This window comes from Quercus suber, unplaced genomic scaffold, assembly GCF_002906115.3.
Source record: "Quercus suber isolate HL8 unplaced genomic scaffold, Cork oak 2.0 scaffold_155, whole genome shotgun sequence".
Classification (NCBI taxonomy): Eukaryota; Viridiplantae; Streptophyta; class Magnoliopsida; order Fagales; family Fagaceae; genus Quercus; species Quercus suber.
In genome coordinates, this window is record NW_027069616.1 from 603,933 (window position 1) to 622,416 (window position 18,484).

An 18,484-nucleotide genomic window follows, 5' to 3' on the forward strand; every position below is an offset into this window, starting at 1 on the left:
GCTTAAGGATAGCAGTGAAGACAGGGGCCTAGCCACTCTTCTACATGTGACAAAACAGGAACCAAATGCTTAAGTAAGCTCTTTGAAGGAATCAATGGAGTTTGCTTCTAGGCTGTCAAACCATCTCATTGCAACTGGTCCAAGACTGGAGGGGAAAACTTTGCACATCAGAGCCTCATCTTTGGAATAGACAGCCATCCTCTGATTAAAGTGACTCACATGTTCCACAGGGTCTGTTTTACCATTATAAATGGTGAAGGTTGGCTAGTTAAAATGCTGAGGAAGTCTCGTTTCTTCAATCCTGTGCATGAAAGGTGACCTAGAGATTTGATTCAAGACTTTGCTCATAGCATCGTTCCCTACACCTCCACGTGATGGGCTTCGAGGTTGCCTCTTGTGACGGTGCTCCTCTTCATAGGAAAATGATTCACTGATTGGTGTCCGAGATCTCTACTCGTAAGTGACATCCTACTCATCACTCAAATCTTCATCAGAATGCGAAGAAATCCGTTTTCTCTTTGCATGGCGCAACTCCCTCTTTAGCCTCTCAATTTCCAGTTGCATATTGCGGTTCTTCTCCACATAAGACACGTGACTTCCTCCATGTGGTTGGCTTCGCTCAGGGTGCGTAGTATGCACACTGCCCTCACGATCTTGTCTCTGCTCCAAATTGAGAAAAGGGTCTACGTGTTAGGACGCCCCAGATTTTGCTGGTTGTTGCCATGGTTCAGCCATTGTCAACTGTTGCTTCCACTTTCGCTTAAGCTCTTCCCATAGACGGCACCAATTGTAGGGTCTATTTTTGTAGCCCAAGCCCAAAAGGTTTGGATTATGAGCCCACTCAACCCAAAACAATGAATTTGTAGAGAATTGGTGAAAGAGCTAGGTTGATTATGAACTAAACAATAGTTAACTATAGTGTTCAAGAAGGAACTGATATAAAAAACACACTTCAAGGCTTTTCAATTTGATGTCCGAAGAGGAATATTATTGAATGAAAAATGAATACAACTTTCAAAACCATCCCCCCCATCTCCTCCAGAGGCCTTTTCTTTATATAGCATCATTCCTTATCATTTTCATCGTCCACTTGTTCTTTATCTAAGTGTCCATTGAGTATGTGTTACGTCAGATCTCTTCTTTAACTTTCTGTGAGCGGTAGTAGTTGGGATGACACCGTTCAGGGGTATTCTCCACATTAATGCGGCCAGGAAAACAGATGCAGTGCATTTAATGTGGTGGTGGCAGTTTTTCCTTTTAGATATTTCTCCATTCTTCTTATCTTTAGGCATGCCCAAAACTTATCCAGATCGCTGAAGTCATTAGTAAGATCATTTGAACCCTCCAAATATTTGCTTGACCAAGACTCTTTACATCTGAAGAGAATGATCTCTTCGGACCATTGGTGCTCTCTTCGGACTAATCTCCTTCATTTCCAGGTATCTTTCTTTCATGCGGATTCCTTCTCAACAACTTTCGTCTCTTCGGACACACAGTAGCCTTCAAATAGGGCCTCGGGCCCAATACATAAGCTTGGGTTTCCACCCCCCACAGTATTCATGCTAATATGTTTAGTGAGAGTTGTAACCTTAGGTTACAACTAAATTTATAGCCAAATTTTATCCTTAAACTTTAGTCACTTTAACAATATATTAGACATTTACAAACAAAAGGAAAAGCCTAAGAAAGAATTTGTTGAACTACGAGTATTCGCATTAGTGGATGCAAAATTTTTGTAAATTTGCATAAAAAAAAACGTACATTTTCTATTTTACACTCTCATTTTTACAAAACATCTACATCAGTTTGTTTATTATACAAATTTATTCAAATAAAATATTCATCTTCACCCACCATCAACGATTAATCCACACCCACCATCAACCCACCCAGCCACCATCATCAACCCACCATCATCAACCGCCATCATCAAGCACTATCACCCCACAACCCACTGATCAAACAGAAAATCCAAAACTGATCAAACAAAAAATTAAAAAGGATCAAAGGTGAGTGAGCTTCGGATATCGTATCAGTAAGTGAGCTTTAGCGGTGATCGGAGGCAGCATGACGAGAGCAAAGGTGGCACGGCTTGCTTCTTCGTTCATTAGTGGCAGCATTGAACTGATCGGTGAGCGTGAGGTTGGACTGATCAGTTATTGGTGAGATTGAGGCTGGACTGATCGGTGGACTGAGGGACTAGAGATAAAACGAGAGAGAGGTGAGAGTGAGAAGTTGAAAATGAGAGAGTGAGGTGAAGGAGAGAGAAAAAAATGTAAAATATTAAATACAAAAGTTACAGTAACCATGCATATATGTACAGTTACTGTAGTATTTGTGCATTAAATGCATAATTTTACACCCACTGATTTGGGTTTTTTTAGTCAAAATGTGTAAAATGAAATGTTTTTTCTATTAAATAAGATTTTGTATCCACTAATGTGGATGCTCTAAAATTTTGAATGATATATAACTTGTAACACTGATAATAAAACTATCATGCAACGATTTTAAAATAAGAAAACTTGTAGAAAAGATTTGTAAGATTTTATGCATTTGCATGTTTTTTTTTTTAATATATGAAATTCTCTTTTTATTAGATTTTGTATAATTTAAATATCATAATGATCATCTTTAAAAAAAAAAAAATTGGGCCTGTTTGATCTCTAATTTAAACTCGTATTTTTACATTTTAAACAATATTACATAGATTTTTACATACTTTTTTACCCACACGTATTTTAAAAAATTATAAAAATTCTATCTCAAATTACAAAAATTTTATTTCAAACTATTCTATCAAACATCCCTCGAGCTCTGAATTATAAGTAACAAAAGTTTGACATAAATTATGTTAATTTTTTTTATTGTGATTTTAGCATTACTCTAGGTGGCTAGGTTGTTTTCAAATACAGTAATCATATTGGTACGGACTTGTTGCCCTATTCACTTCAATTAGCTTTATTTGAACCCATGAAAAACACGAGAGAGAGAGAGAGAGAGAGAGAGAGAGAGAGAGAGAGAGAATAGTACCATAGCCTTCACGATAACAAAGGGAATCCAGTTATTGTACTGTCTTTGACTATGACCCAATAATTGTACTTATTCTGGACTAAAGTAATTTGTCCCGTTCCTTGTCATAACACTAATTGCATTCCCATCACTTGATCTTATTAGCCATCTCTCCCATCCAAATCAAGATTGAATCCGAATATTTGAGATTACAACCTACCCACTAATCTTTTTTTGGTAAACAACGCATGGATTAAAATTAAGAAATAATAAGCCTGTTACAAAAAGCAGTTCCGACTTTCTCTATAGCCAGTAAATCAACCACCACATCTGGTGGGTTATACAAAAGATGAACATCAAAATCATGGTTAAGGTCTACTCCCAAGCGTGCCAGACAATCAGCACAACCATTAGCTTCTCTAAACACATGAGCTATTGTGTGGTTCTGGAAGGTCTTTATCAGGTTCCTACAGTCAGATAAGAGAGGTTCAAGCATTAGATTAGCAACAGAGGGATTAGAGATAAGGTGTACAATAAAATCAGCGTCAATTTCAATGCAAATATTATTAATCCCCAGCTGCTTGGCCACAATAAGACCATCCTTCAAAGCCCACAGTTCAGCAACAGTGCTTGACATGTTTCCAAGTTTGCGCACAAAGCCAGCCACCCAATCACCATCACTGCTCCTCAGAATGCCGCCCCCACCTGCCTTCATCAGGTTACCAAACACGGACCCATCTGTATTGAGCTTTATCCATCCTGGAGGGGGTTTAAGCCATCTCACTTGGATTTGCGTTCTCCTTGGTTTGTTCGGGCCATTGGGAACAATGGCATAGAACTCCACTCCTTTCTTCACACAGCAAGCACTAGTGCCCTCCTCAATTTTCCCAGTTTGAAAAATAGCCTTGTTCCTATGCAGCCATAGCGTCCAAACCACCTGTGGAAATAGAATTTTCCAAGGCATACGGGGTCTTGGGTACATTCTATTAATCCCACAGTTAATTTTCAGCCAAGCATCCAGATTCGGCCTAAAGAACTCCAGGTTACCTTCTTCAATTCCCAAATCTTTCCACACAGATTTTGCCACCTTGTAGTCTCTAAGAGTATGAAGGATGGATTCGGGACTTTCTCCACACAACTCGCACGTTTGGTCAAGAAAAAACCCTCTTGATCCAAGCACTTCCTTTGTAGGAATACTGTGATGAGTGCACAACCAAAGAAAGAACTTTATTCTAGGAGTAGTACTAGCTCTCCACACCCAATTATGAGGGCTAGTTTCAATGTTCAAGATGTTAATCCCTTTAGCGATAAGGTAGGCAGATTTAAGGGAAAAAGAACCATCCTTAGAGTAAGCCCATATTAGGATGTCCTCTTGGTTCGGGTCAGTAGCAACAGATATGCCTCTGATTTCTTGTACAATCCTGTGGGGAAGATTAAAAGAGATACTGTCCATATTAGCTAAAAAGCTCTTGACCGACAGCCTATTCTCCACTTCAGTCAAAGGTCCTTCAATTTGATTCCTGAGCGGTCCCGATGGGAGCCAAAAGTCATTCCAAACACAAACTTTATCCCCATTAGCAATGGACCATTTTAGCCCCTTGTTAAAAACAATACCTCCAGCCTTACATGCTCTCCAAATGCAAGAGGCGAGCTGATTTCTTGTTTCACCCCTAAGGCGTGCCGGAGTAAGGTATTTGTTTGTGAGCATTTGAGCCTAAGGCATATCCGGGCTAGATGCAATTCTCCAACATAGCTTAGCCAAAATGGCTGAGTTTCTAGCTTTCATCTCAAAAATTCCAAGACCTCCCATATCAACCGGATTAGTAACCTTGTTCTAGCCAACTAGATGAAGCTTTTTCTTTTCCGCCGTCGATGCCCAAAGAAAGTCCCTAGTCAGTTTGTTAACATCCTCACAAACCTTAGCCGGAAGCTTGTAGCACTGCATATTATATTCAGGTATAGAGGATACAGCTGCCTTAATGAGTACCAACCTTCCCGCTGGTGAAAGGCACTTTGATTTCCAGCCAGCCAACTTGGCTTGAACTCTCTCCACTACAAAGTGGAATTCATTTCGTCTCCTCCCCTTATGAATGATAGGAAACCCAAGATATTTCCCAAGGTTGTGAGTTTCACCAATGCCTATCCGATTCACTATCTCCCTTCTTTTCTCCATTGCAACATTAGGCGAGAAGAGAATTTTTGATTTAGCTTTGCTGATTTTTAGACCTGTGAGTTGGCAAAATTCATCTATTACATCAACTATAGCCTCAATATTGCTTTCATCAACTTTAGCAAAGAGTAAGAGGTCATCAGCAAAGAAAGTAAGTGAGAAACCTACCCACTAATCGCTATCTCTCCAAATTGGTTTAGTAAAAAATTCTTCAAGTTTATCAACCAGCTTTTTAATATATGTGAATTTTAAAATTTTAGAGGTTGTTTGGTGTATATGTTTAAATATATATTTTTAGTTTTTAAATAATATTACACGTATTTTTATATTTTTTTTTTCATCCACACATATTTTTTTAAAAATTAAAAACTATTGTGTAAACACACATATCAAATAGGCACCTAATATTTGGATTGCATGGTTTTATTATATCATTCATACTTGTAAAATTAAAAAAAAAAAAAAATAAAGATGAATAGATATGTCATTAATTAAATGCTTAAATTTCAAGTTTATATGCTCTAAAATTATGCATAAAAATAAGTTTATTGATCAAATAGTAAATAACATTTGATTTAAATGAAATTTGACATGCGTTTTAATAACATAAAGAACGTGCAATCTAATAGTAAAATTTTCAAAATTCATATCCAATAAAAAAAAATATATAAGATGAATTTAAAGGGTTTTTATTTAAATTAGTTTAGAGATAAACTTTGTCCATTAATTATTGATATAACCCAAAAAGAATAAAGAGACCTTACTTTAAATATTGACCTTATATTTGAGATCAACATATATAATTCATCTTTTATGTAAAAAGGTGCGACGTACTCGGAATAATTTCATTTATTATGGCCCTATTACTTTAACATTTGTTTGCTTATAAATTATTATTTTTTAATTAAATTTAGTCTCTTATTAATGTTATGCAACTAACTCCAAGTATAATTTTAGGTGGAGATCTAATTCCAAGTGAGATTTGACTTCATGGATAGTGTGGGGGTCAAAAACACCAAAAAAGGGAATTGGATGGAAGTCCTTGATCAATCCAACTAATTTATGAGATATGGGAAATGGAAATCCACAATGTGAAGATTAGTAAGTTGGTTGAAGGTAAAAAGCAACTAAATCAAGTCTTTATATGTGGAAAAAATGTGTTCCCGAGATACAAAGAGGGGTACTAAAGGTTGAATATAAGTGAAGACTTCATAACTTTCTCTCTCTTGTTCTTCCTTTATATAGTATAATATTCATTCTTCATTGATTCACTTGCACATTTATGCTCTGTTTGGATTTAGGGGGAGTAGAGTAGAGAGAGGGAGAGTAAGTTATACTATGTTTGGAAGTTTGGAGGGAGAGAAGAGAAAAGGGGAGGAGAGTAGAAGGGAATGGTTATCCTCCAATTTGTTTGGATGTTTCTAAAATTAAGTAAGGAGAGGGGGGGGGGGAGGGGGAATAATTAGTTCTTCCTCTTATTTGGACGTTTTGAAAATTAGGATGAGAAGAAGAGGAAATGATTAAATATATTTAAATAAACAAATTTACCCTTATTTGAAAATTAACTTGCAACATTGGTCTATGATTAATTTGTTAGATTAAATAATTATATGACTAAAACATGCAATCTTTTATATATATATATATATATATATTTCTGATTCGAATTAAATAATCAACATTGGTTTATGATTATATATATATATATATTCTTTTTTATACTAAAAAAATACTATCCTTAATTGATAATAATTCAAATAAGTAAAAATGTTTAGTTTGTTTGTTTACTGAAAAAATCAACAAAATATTGAATTTTGAGTGTTTCTTCATTTATTATTATTATTTTTATTATTTTTTATTTTACTTAGTTCGTGAATTTAATTTTTGAGGATTTAAAGAAGAATTGAGACCCAAAAAAAAAAAAAACAAATTAGGGAGAGGGAATCTATGAATTAACTCAAAAATAGGATTTTATTATGTAATTTAAACCCAAATGTTTGCCCACTTACCATTCAAGGACTAAACAATAGATCACAGCTGAAGTTCAGAAAAGAAAGCAACCCAAAATTCTCAAGAGAATATCCCTACTAACTACTAAGCAAATAGTAAACATTGCTCTTGTGAGAATACGAGTAGTTCATCCATACACAGTTACAACAGCAGCGGTGCCGAATGAAGAACGAGCAAAATATATGATTATGCCTAAAGAGGAAACTATATTCCATAGGATATCACAAATTATGACCATCATAGATCAAGCAAAAACTACAGAAATTTTTAAATTTTTTATTGAACAGAATTTACATCGGTCCTACAATCAAACCCGATACTTTTCATCAGAATGTTTGGGGTTACAACGTGGAATAAAAAATAGATTATGAAACATCAAAACAACTTTGAATTCATGATAAAAATGAACTTATGGTGCTCTCTCAAGTCAACAATATTGTTACATTTCACCAAAAATAGGTCCAACAAAGTTACCAAATTTTCAGGTATGCATTACAAAAATTTCTAGATTCACAGGAATTTATCCATGCCATCCACTTCCTCAGTCGTATTAACCCTTTAATTTCTCACAAATTTTTTTTTTTTTTGATAGATAAGAAGAACTTTTATTTCTCACACTAACTAGAACAAATCAATTCCACTCCCAAGGTACCTACACCAAAGGGCTACAAGGTTGGGAAAAGAATCTCCGAAATGGGGTTGGTTATTAATATCAAACTGAGACTATTTTCTTACAACAGCTGTCCTGTAATTCATCTGACATTGCTAATAATCATCCAGGGGATGCATTTTCAATCTCCTGCGTGTTCTAGTGACCATATAGGAGGAATTTTGTAGATCAGTATAGATAAGCATTCAAATCATATCCGAAAGACTTCACTTTACTTACAAGGTCCAGGACATACTTGTTCCTTTCTTGGCAGTATGCATCCAACACTATAATTCCAGCTTGCTTAGTTGTCGTGGAAATTTCCAACGGTGCAAAGGTTCTTATTGATAAAGAAGTTTCTGCTTTCCATCCTGTAAGAGTGAGAGGTCCTCTTCAGTTTAAGAAGTTCCTATTTTCACTTTCAAAGGAGAAATAAATATAGGGGAAGAAACTTTTTTTTTTTTTTTTTTAACAAGATAAAAATTTTATTTTAATCTAATTTAAATGTATATGCGTGTAAAGCTCATTCCTGGAGACTTGAACCTCGACCCTTACCTTTCACACTCTACAAACACTTATACTTGTGGAGTGACCATCGCATCAAAGGTGTGCGGTAGTTATAGGAGAAGAAACTAAGATACAAGGAAAATGGACCACAATCATTATTCTACTAAACAAAAGGAATAAACTTGAGAATGTTGATAATTAACCATTCAATCATAAATAAACCCAAACAGAGCATAAAAGTTCTAGTAGTACTCATGGCCTTAATTATATTCTCTCTTAAACCTGCAGTTTCTTTTCAGCAAGCCTAAATTTGAAAGATTAATATGAGGCCTATTTTTTTTATTTTTTTATTGGAGTACTAATTTGGTCCTTAAACTTTACCAAAAGATTTTTTTAGGTATCTAAACTTTTTTTTTATAAATTTTTTATCCTTAAACTTTGAAAATAGTATTTTAATAGTTTAGAGACAAAAATAGAGATAAAAAATGAACTTTTTAAAATAGTTTAGGGAAGAAAAATAACATTTTAGTCAAGTTTAAGGACATAAAGTAAAATTTTTTTAATAGTTTAAGGACAAAAAAATGATTTTTTCCAAAATTTTAAGGACGGAAAATGAAGTTAAAAAAAAAAAAAAGAAAGTTTACGGATAAAAAAATTTTTTTTAATAAAGTTTAGGACCAAAATAATATTTTACTTTTTTTATTTTTTATTTTAAGAAGCAAATACAAGGCATACTTGTACATTCCTAGCTAATCTCACCTTACCTTATTAACAATTTTATCACATAAAAATCATGGTAGAATAAATGGGACTAATACCTCTATACGGCCCATTATCTCTCCCCATCCACCCCCCCACACCCCCCCCCACCCCCCCAAAAAAAAAAAAAAAAAGAAAAAAAACGCACAACAACCCACTATGTTTTTATATTCTGCAGCCTTGATATGACTAGAAGAGGAACCGAGAAAAAAGCCTTCGTTATGGGCCACCGTGGGCCCTAGTCATTGAAAATTTACCCACCGTGGGCCCTAGTGTTTGACTCGAAATTATAAAACTGTAGCTATTACAAAACTGACTTTGTTATTTTTGACCCGCCTGTATTATTATTATTATTTTTTTTTTTTATAAACCAACGCTGAAATAGATTAAGTACTAATAAGTCTGTTATAATAAAGCTTGGTTTTGTCAAAAGTTAGTAAATCCTCAACTACAGGTAGTGCGTTAACAAAATTAACAAAATTCGACGAAAGGATGGCTCCAAACTTAGCTAATGCATTAGCAAATTGGTTTGCCTCCCTGAAAATGTGCTCGATAGTTGTACTATGAAATTTCTTCAATAGGGTCCTACAATCACTAAGCAAAGGCTCTAGCATGATATTATTTATCAAGTAATTATTGAGAAGTAAAACAATAAGCTCACATCAAGATCTACACAAATGTCAGCAATTCTAAGTTGAGAAGCTAGTGTGAGACCATCCTTTTAAAGCCCATAACTCTGCCATGACTCCAGAAGTTATTCCCAGTGATCTAGTAAATCCCATAACCCAATCACCATTCTCATTACAAATTAGCCCTCCACCACCAGCTATCCCAGGATTACCAACAGTAGATCCATCCGTATTTAGTTTCAGCCACCCCACAGGAGGTTTGGTCCACTTCACCTGAATATTAGTTCTCGAATTCTTGTTGGGTTTATCACTGACAATTGCAAAGAATTCAACACTCTTTTTAATACAAAGGTCCTAGATGTTTTTAGTCACCGTACCAGAAGAGAATAGAAAAGAATTCCTTTGATTCCATAACTACCAAATACCAAATGAAAAGACAATCTTCCAAGGCAGCTGATGGTGCCTCGATGTACTCTTGGAGGAGTAGTTCACTTTCATCCATTCCTCAAGATCGATTAGGAAGAAATCATGGTGCTTACTAGGGATGCCAAGCAACTTCCAAAAATTTTGTGCAACAATACAATCCCTTAGGACATGGGATATGGATTCCATGGCCAAGCCACAATTTCACATGTCGTGTCAAGATTTATGCCCTTTGAACCTAAAACTTCACGAGTTGGAATACTTTTATGGTAACACAGCCAAAGAAAGAATTTAATTCTAAGTGTGGTAGTTCCTTTCCAAACCCATTTTCCATTGGAAGTATTAAGGTTCAAAAGATTTAAATCTTTTGCCAGAAGGTATGCCGATTTGAGATCAAATGAGCCATCCTTAGAGAAAGCCCAAACTAGGGTGTCTTGCATACTAGGATCACTAGCCATAGGTGTGGCTTTAATTTGGAGCAGAATATTCTCAAGAATAGTAAAGGAAATACAACTTTCAAGGTCTCCCCTAGAGTTGAGAACATCTCTCACTTGTGAGCTTCTCATCATTAACTGTGAGAGGACCTACCATTTGATGTCTCAAAGCCCCGGATGGTAGCCAAAAATCCCTCCAAAACAGGACTGATCTCCCATTCTTCACATTCTATTTTAACCCTCGATTGAAGATTTTTCCCCCCAATTTACAAGCTGTCCAAACCCGAGAACAAGGTCTATAGACTTCCGGGCTATTAATCCTAGTTGAAGTGAGGTATTTCTTTGCTAACATCAAAGCCCAAGGTGCTTCTGGATTTGAGGCTAATCTCCAACAAAGTTTAGCTAGCAAGGCCAAGGTTCTAGCTTTCATTTGTACAATCCCCAACCCACCAAGCTCCTTGGGGAGAGTAACTTTGTTCCAATTCACAAGACGCATTTTCCTATGTTCTGGCGAAGAGCCCCATAAAAAGTCCCTAATGATCTTGTCAATTGAGTTGCAAACATTGGAAGGGAAATATATACACTGCATAAAGTACTCTAGGATCGAAGTAGCAGCAGATTTAATAAGTACCAATATGCTTGCAAGTGATAGAAGCTTGGATTTCTAGCCCTCAAGCTTACTTTGAATTCTCTCAATCACAAAATGGAAGGCATGACTATTTCTACCTTTGTGAAGTATAGGGAATCCCAAGTATCTTCCAAGACCACAAGTAGCCTTAATTTGGAGTTGGTTGCATATTGCCTCTTTGGTATCTTCAGGAACATTAGGGGAGAAGAAAATTTTTGATTTTTCTTGACTAACCTCCTGACTTGACAGTCCACAAAATTCTTCAAGTACCTCCTCAATGGCATTGTAGTTTTGAGTATTTGCTTTGGCAAAAAGAAGTAGATCATTCACAAAGAACATGTGGGAGAATCCAGGACCATTCTTCAAAACTTTAACTTTGTCTCATTCTCTATCCGCACATTTCTTATTAATAAGAACCCCAAGGAATTCCATGCAAAGAATGAATCCAGGACCATTTTCAACTTGCTTAGCCTTGATGTCATGGATACTGTTTATTTTTTCTAAAAAAAAAAGAAAAAAGAAAAAAAAGAAAGAAAGATACTATTTATTGTAGGCACAACTGTGGCATTGTTTGGGGCCCAAGTTATTAAGCAACATGAGAAGTACCTGGGATTACCTTCATTGGTGGGAAGAAATAAGAAGAATACCTTCAAGGAGGTTAAAGATAAGCTGCACAAGAAACTTGCTGACTGGAAGGAGAAACTATTGTCTAAGGCGGGTAAGGAAATCCTTATAAAAGCAGTAGCACAGGCAATTCCAACTTATACCATGAGTTGTTTTAAAATTCCTGATTCACTGTGTGATGAAATGACAAGCTTGATAAGAAATTTTTGGTGGGGTCAATGCAAGGATGAAAGGAAGATGGCTTGGATGAGTTGGGAAAAGCTTTGTGCTCCAAAAGCGAAAGGTGGCATGGGGTTTAAGCAATTGAAGCAGTTTAATCTTGCTCTTTTGGCTAAACAATGGTGGAGACTACAAAGGGGTGGGGATTCTCTTATGGTCAAGTTTTTCAAGGCAAAATATTTCCCTAATTGTGAATTTGTAGAGGCAAGGAATGGAAATAATCCTTCTTTTGCTTGGAGAAGCATATTGGCTGCACAAGGTGTTGTTCGGAAGGGTCTTCGTTGGCAAGTGGGGAATGGGAAAAGCATAAAAATCTGGAAGGACAAATGGTTGCCTACTCCTTCCTCTTTTAAAGTCACCTCTCCTCTGTCTACTCTCCAGGAGGATGCACGGGTGGAAGAGCTGATTGATGTTAATAGAGGGATGTGGAAACAGGAGGTTGTAAGTCAAGTTTTCTTGCCCCATGAGGCAGAGATAATAAATGGGATTGTCTTGAGCTCAAATTTGCAGGAGGATAGGCAAGTATGGGCCCCAACGACAACAGGGATATTTAGTGTAAGGAGTGCTTACTGGGTTGCGATGGAGGAAGCATCTAAGGGTGGAATAGCATGTGGTTCAAATGACAACAACCAAAGGAAATTCTGGAAATATTTGTGGAGTATGAATATTCCTCGCAAAGTCCGGCATTTTGCGTGACGGGCTTGCCAAGACACTTTGCCCACTAAAGATAATCTCAAAAGAAGGAAGGTCCTAATGGAGAGTAGTTGTGAGGTGTGCCAAACAGAAGTGGAAACCTCAGGGCACATGTTCTGGTGCTGCTCCAAGGCGAAGGAAGTATGGAGGTTGTCCGACCTGTTTGTTGGACAGCTTAATCTTCAGTTCTCTTCATTTATGGATCTCATGTGGTACGTGGTAATGGTGGTAAAATGGGAGAGTGACGAGGTAGATAAAATGGTGATGGTTGCATGGGCAATGTGGACTGATCGGAACAAGGCTAGAAACGGAGGGGAAAAGAAGTGTAGCAGGGCTGTGGTTGATCACGCTTTGGAGTACTTGAGGGAGTACCGGGTCTGTTGTGAGCAACCAGCTGTAGCACAGATCAAGGAGCAACCAAAATGGCATCCACCGAAGCAGGGGAATTACAAGATCAACGTGGACGGTGCAGTTTTTGCTGAACAAAAAACTGCCGGGGTGGGTGTGCTGATCAGAGACGATGAAGGAAGGGTGGTTGGAGCATGCAGCAAGAAGATTATGGCACCTTTGGGACCTGTGGAGACGGAGGCGAAGACTTTTGAGCTTGGCTTACTGTTTGCAAAGGATCTGCTCATCCATGATATAGAGCTTGAAGGTGACTCGTTGGTGTTAGTAAATGCCCTGACGGAAGTCTCCCCTCCACCAGCCTCAATAGCAGCAGTGGTTTACAATGTCCTGTCATTATCCCATGAGTTCTGCTCTGTGGAGTTTTCTCATATTGGTCGGCAAGGCAATAGGCCAGCCCATTTGTTAGCAAAGTGGCATTGCTGATTTTTCTGTTTGGATCGAAGAGAATCCTTATTTTTTGGAACAAGCTCTTTACCATGATGTTACTGTTGCATTCCAAGTTCAATAAAAGTATTTACAGTCTTCCTATAAAAAAAAAAAAAATCACAACCGGAAAGTAGTTTTTTCGGTTGTTGAAGTAATTTGCTCCAGCATTTCCTGGAAAGTGTACTTTATTTTGGACTGTTAGGCTAGGACGTACGTCTCCATATGGAAAACCCCATGTGGTAGCTGCCTACCATTGACCGTCAAAAAATTCGCCAAGTCGATATTCTCTCTCTCTCTCGCCTCGTGTTATAAATTCAAGACTTTGCATCCTCACCAAGTCATCAATATTCACCACATCTTTCACTCGTAAGAGCTTGCTTCTTGTTATCTTAGTTATTAGCTCCATCCAAAATGGCAACAAAATTTGTCATATTGTCCTTAATGTTCCTCCTAGCTCTAGCCACATCCACTGAAGCCTCAAAGTACCAATTCCAAAACCTCAAAGAAACCAACATGATGTTCTACATGCAAGACTGGGAGACTGGCGCCAATGCCACCGCCATCCCAGTCGCTGGCATCCCTCACAAGCGGTGGTCGATTCTTGGGTTTGGAACAATCTTTGCCACCGACGACAAGTTGACAGTGGCTATTGAAAGGAACTCATCTGAGGTCGGGAGGGCTCATGGCATTTACGTGAACTCGGCATTGGACGGCTCTGACTTGCACCTATTGATGTCCCTTGTGTTCACCAACAAGGAGTATAATGGTAGCACTCTTGAAATACAAGGGGCAGACAGGTTTTACCAAAAGTATAGGGAGGTATCTGTGGTTTCAGGAACTGGAATATTCAGGTTGGCTCGTGGTTTTGCTACTCTAGAGACTGTTTACATAGACATACCCAATTCTAATGCAATCATCAGGTGGAATGTCACAGTTTTCCACTACTAAGTTGTTGGAAACTTAGTATGTAATAGGCGGAAAAAAAAAACAGTCAATTAGATTTTGTTTCCATTTAAACAAAGGTATAGAAAGAATAAAAAAAGATTTCTGATACGTGGTGGTATAATAAGTGAACACCCATAGTTGTCCTTTTTCTTGTTTACCATATAATAAACTGAGTGTAATATTTTGTTTTAACGAGTGTCTTGATATTTAAGGAATAAATTTTGATTACTGTTAATTAATTGTAATACAATATTCTCAATGGCTGTGTAATGTTTTTTACAGTAAGAGTCAACGTTTTCTGGAATAATAATGATCCAATTTTTTCATCGTTCACATCCTTCCCAATTCAATCCATACCAAGAAAAGAAGCCCCTCGCTGAAAGAGTTAGAAGTTTATATTATACTGGGACAATGCCCTATACGTGCGGCTATATCACTATAGGAACCCTAGCTGAGCAATGGGGTTCAGAGAGACGACTGATCATCTAGGACCTTTCAAATATAGAATTGTAATTAAGGTTCTATTTCAAATTTTTAGACATCAATAATGTTGCATTTTGTATAATATTGCACCATATAGCAAAGGGAAATAATAAAGTGAAGTATAGTATAGCTTATTTTCTGTGGTTTACTAATTTTTTTTTTTTAAAGGTGAATAATGTAAGTGCATATTTGTAACTTGAAAAAAATAAGTCTTTAAAAAATTATACATGGTTAGACAAAAATCAAACAAGCACAATTATTTCTGCAAATGATCAAATATTATATTTAGAAATGAACTTCTAGACCTCATTGAAGAGGGTGGAAAATTTTATAAAATTCATGTGTTTTTGTTCCATTTTCTTAAAGCCGAGCCAAAAATATATGACAGATTGTCGACACAAGTCAACACTGTAACTTTCAGTTACCGTGTTTTGGATTAGTAGCCAACTTTCACAATAATTTCAACATCTTTCGAATAATAATAATAATAATAATAATAATAATAATAATAATAATAATAATAATGAAAAAATATGTTGCACACAATATATATATATACCTATTACTAAAAACAATTAAAAATATACTTAAATTGGTTTTGTTTAGTACGCAAGTTTAAACTTATGTTTTTTAATTTTTAAATAATTTTACATATATTATTACATATTTTTTCATCTACATAGATTTTTAAAAAAAATTAAAATTATTATTTAAACATACATATTAAACGGGTCTTAAAATGGCAACTTAAAATCATGTTTTGAATGGTTTTGGCCATTGGGTGTTTGCGCAGAATGTATAATAAACACGGCCAAAATAATAAAAATAATATATATGAACTGTGGCTTTTGTTTGTTTGTGCGGTGGGGTAAGGGGGTTGTTCAAATGCAGTCAAATGATTGGTTCAAACAGTTAAAGGCTGCAGTTTTGTCATTTTGGTCCCTTTGACTGTCTGAGCTAATAATTGGACTGCATTTTTTTTTTTTGGGTAAACTATGCTTGGGATTAAAACTATTGAACAATAGGGTCTGTTTGGTGAGTGAGATTAAATTCGCATTTTTACATTTTAAATAACATACACATATTTTTATACATTTTTTTTACCTATTTGTATTTTAAAAAATTACAAACAATAATTCTCAAACTATTCTATCAAATACCTCCTAAAGTCTGTTACAACAAACAAATTTGACTTTCACTCTAGTCAATAAATCAACCACCACATCCAGCGGATGATACAAAAATTGAAAACCAGAGTTAAGCTCTGCTCCCATACAAATAAGACGATCAGCACAACAATTAACTTTTCTAAACAGATGCACAGTTATTAAGAAATGTCATTATCAAGTTTCTGCAATCAGTTATGAGAGGGTCAAAATGGCAACTTGAAGTCATGTTTTGAATTGTTTTGGCCATTGGGTGTTTACGTAGAATGTATAATAAACACGGCCAAAATAATAATAATAATAATAATACATGAACTGTGGCTTTTGTTTGTTTGTGCGGTGGGGTAAAGGGGGTTGTTCAAATGCAGTCAAATTTTTTTGGTTCAAACCGTCAAAGGCTGCAGTTTTGTCATTTTGGTCCCTTTGACTGTTTGAGCCAATAATTAGACTGAATTTTTTTTTCGGTAAACGACGCCTAGAATTAAAACTATTGATCTGTTACAACAAACAAATCCGGCTTTCACTCTTGGTAGCAAATCTACCACTGGTGGGTTATACAAAAATTGAAAACCAGAGTTAAGCTCTGCTCCCATACGAGCCAGACCATCAGCGCAACAATTAACTTCTCTAAACACATGTGTCATAGAGTGATTAGGAAAGATCTTTATCAAGTTACTGCAATCAGTTAAGAGAAGTTCAAACATGGATGGATTGCATTTGGAGTTGATTAATGTGGGCTATTGAGATATATTTATTGGTTTAAAAAACCAATAAATTTAGGATCACAGATATTTTCATAATTTTTTGTGATTAATTGAAAATACTCAAAGTGGTTTTAATTATATGAAAAGTTTGGTAATTTAACTATATCTTTTAATATTTCTAATAAGGCATTCATAATTTAAATATTTTCTTACTTATTGTAATAATTAAATTAAAAAAATAGTATTTGTGGTGAATTTATGTAAAAATGAAACTAAAATCATAACTTGTTATCTTACCTACCACTAAAAGGTTGTGAAAAAGCTGGGGAAAAAAATCGTTTCCTTAGACATTACTCGTTTAAATATAAGGGATGCTTATCCATTCCCACTAATCTCTCTTGACTTTATTAGCAATCGCATCCCGCCAAAAAAAATAAAAATAAAAATAATCAAGGTAGTTTAACACCTACCCACCATCTTTCAATAATCTGCAGCCCTTAATAATCATTTATAATATGACAAGAAGAAACACAGTAAAAAGCCACCATTATTGGCGACCATGGGCCCTAGTGCTTGAAAATATACCCAGGCGATTTGTTTGACTCGAAACTCGAAAGTGTACTGCCTGGTGACAGTCGTTAATGGCGATTACTAGTTAGTAGTTACTAATGATAGGCATCGTATTTTCTTATGAGATTAATCCTTCTTTTATTTTATTTTTTCTTATAAATAAAAGTATTCTGACTTTTTTTTGTTGAATATTTGGCTATTTTGTTTGGCACATACAATTTGCTGTTCCATTCAATCTTTATAAAAAGTGAAAATAGCAACATTGAGGTTGTTTATTAGGACCGTAATCGAATGAAACTCTTTATAAAAAGTTCGTGTGCATTTCTCCCAAAAAAAAAAAAAAAAAACTTTCTTTTAGACTATTACTGTTACACAGATCATGCATAGACATAATAATGTTTTATTAAATAAACTCATTAGCTCAAACATATTTAAGTAGCTCATAAGTAAGTCGACAATAAAATGAATTAACTTTGAAAATTTTATCTTATTCTAAAATAAATTCAAACTTGACTTAAATGCAAAATAATATCAAATTTCTTCTCAAAAAACAAATATTAAATTACCCATCAAATTATTCATAAGTAGGCCTACTCACTTTGCCTCAATTTCTTTATCGACCTAGTTATCATTTTGGTCAGAAACGAGATCAAAAAGATGATATTGTTCACATCATCAAAAAAAGAAAAAAAAAATGATATTATAATCTTCAGCTGTTTAAAAAGAGCTTTCGGTATTTGATGTAATAATTCGTTCCAGCATTTCCTGGAAAGTGCATAAGCGCATGCACCGCTATATCATTTGGATGGACACAAAATTATAAGCCCAGAGAAAAACCATGCGGTAGCTGACTACTGAGACAACCAACCAATAGCCAAGCCGCCGTGCATGTGGATATTCTCTCTCTCTCTCTCTCTCTCTCTATAAATAGAACCCACCCCATGAAGCCACAATTCACCACATCACACAAGTAAGTTCGTTCACTCCTAAAAGCTTGCTTGTCAGCTTTGCTAGTCCAATCCACA

The 18,484-nt window shown here is 35.7% G+C and overlaps 1 protein-coding gene across 1 annotated transcript; it reads left to right on the top strand.

The window, feature by feature from the left end:
* Positions 1-14,002: 14,002 nt before the first annotated feature.
* On the top strand, positions 14,003-14,539 carry LOC112039625 (dirigent protein 22). Its single transcript, XM_024072509.2, has one exon. The coding sequence runs from the start codon at positions 14,003-14,005 to the stop codon at positions 14,537-14,539; it is 537 nt and encodes a 178-aa protein (XP_023928277.2).
* The last annotated feature ends 3,945 nt before the right edge of the window (positions 14,540-18,484 follow it).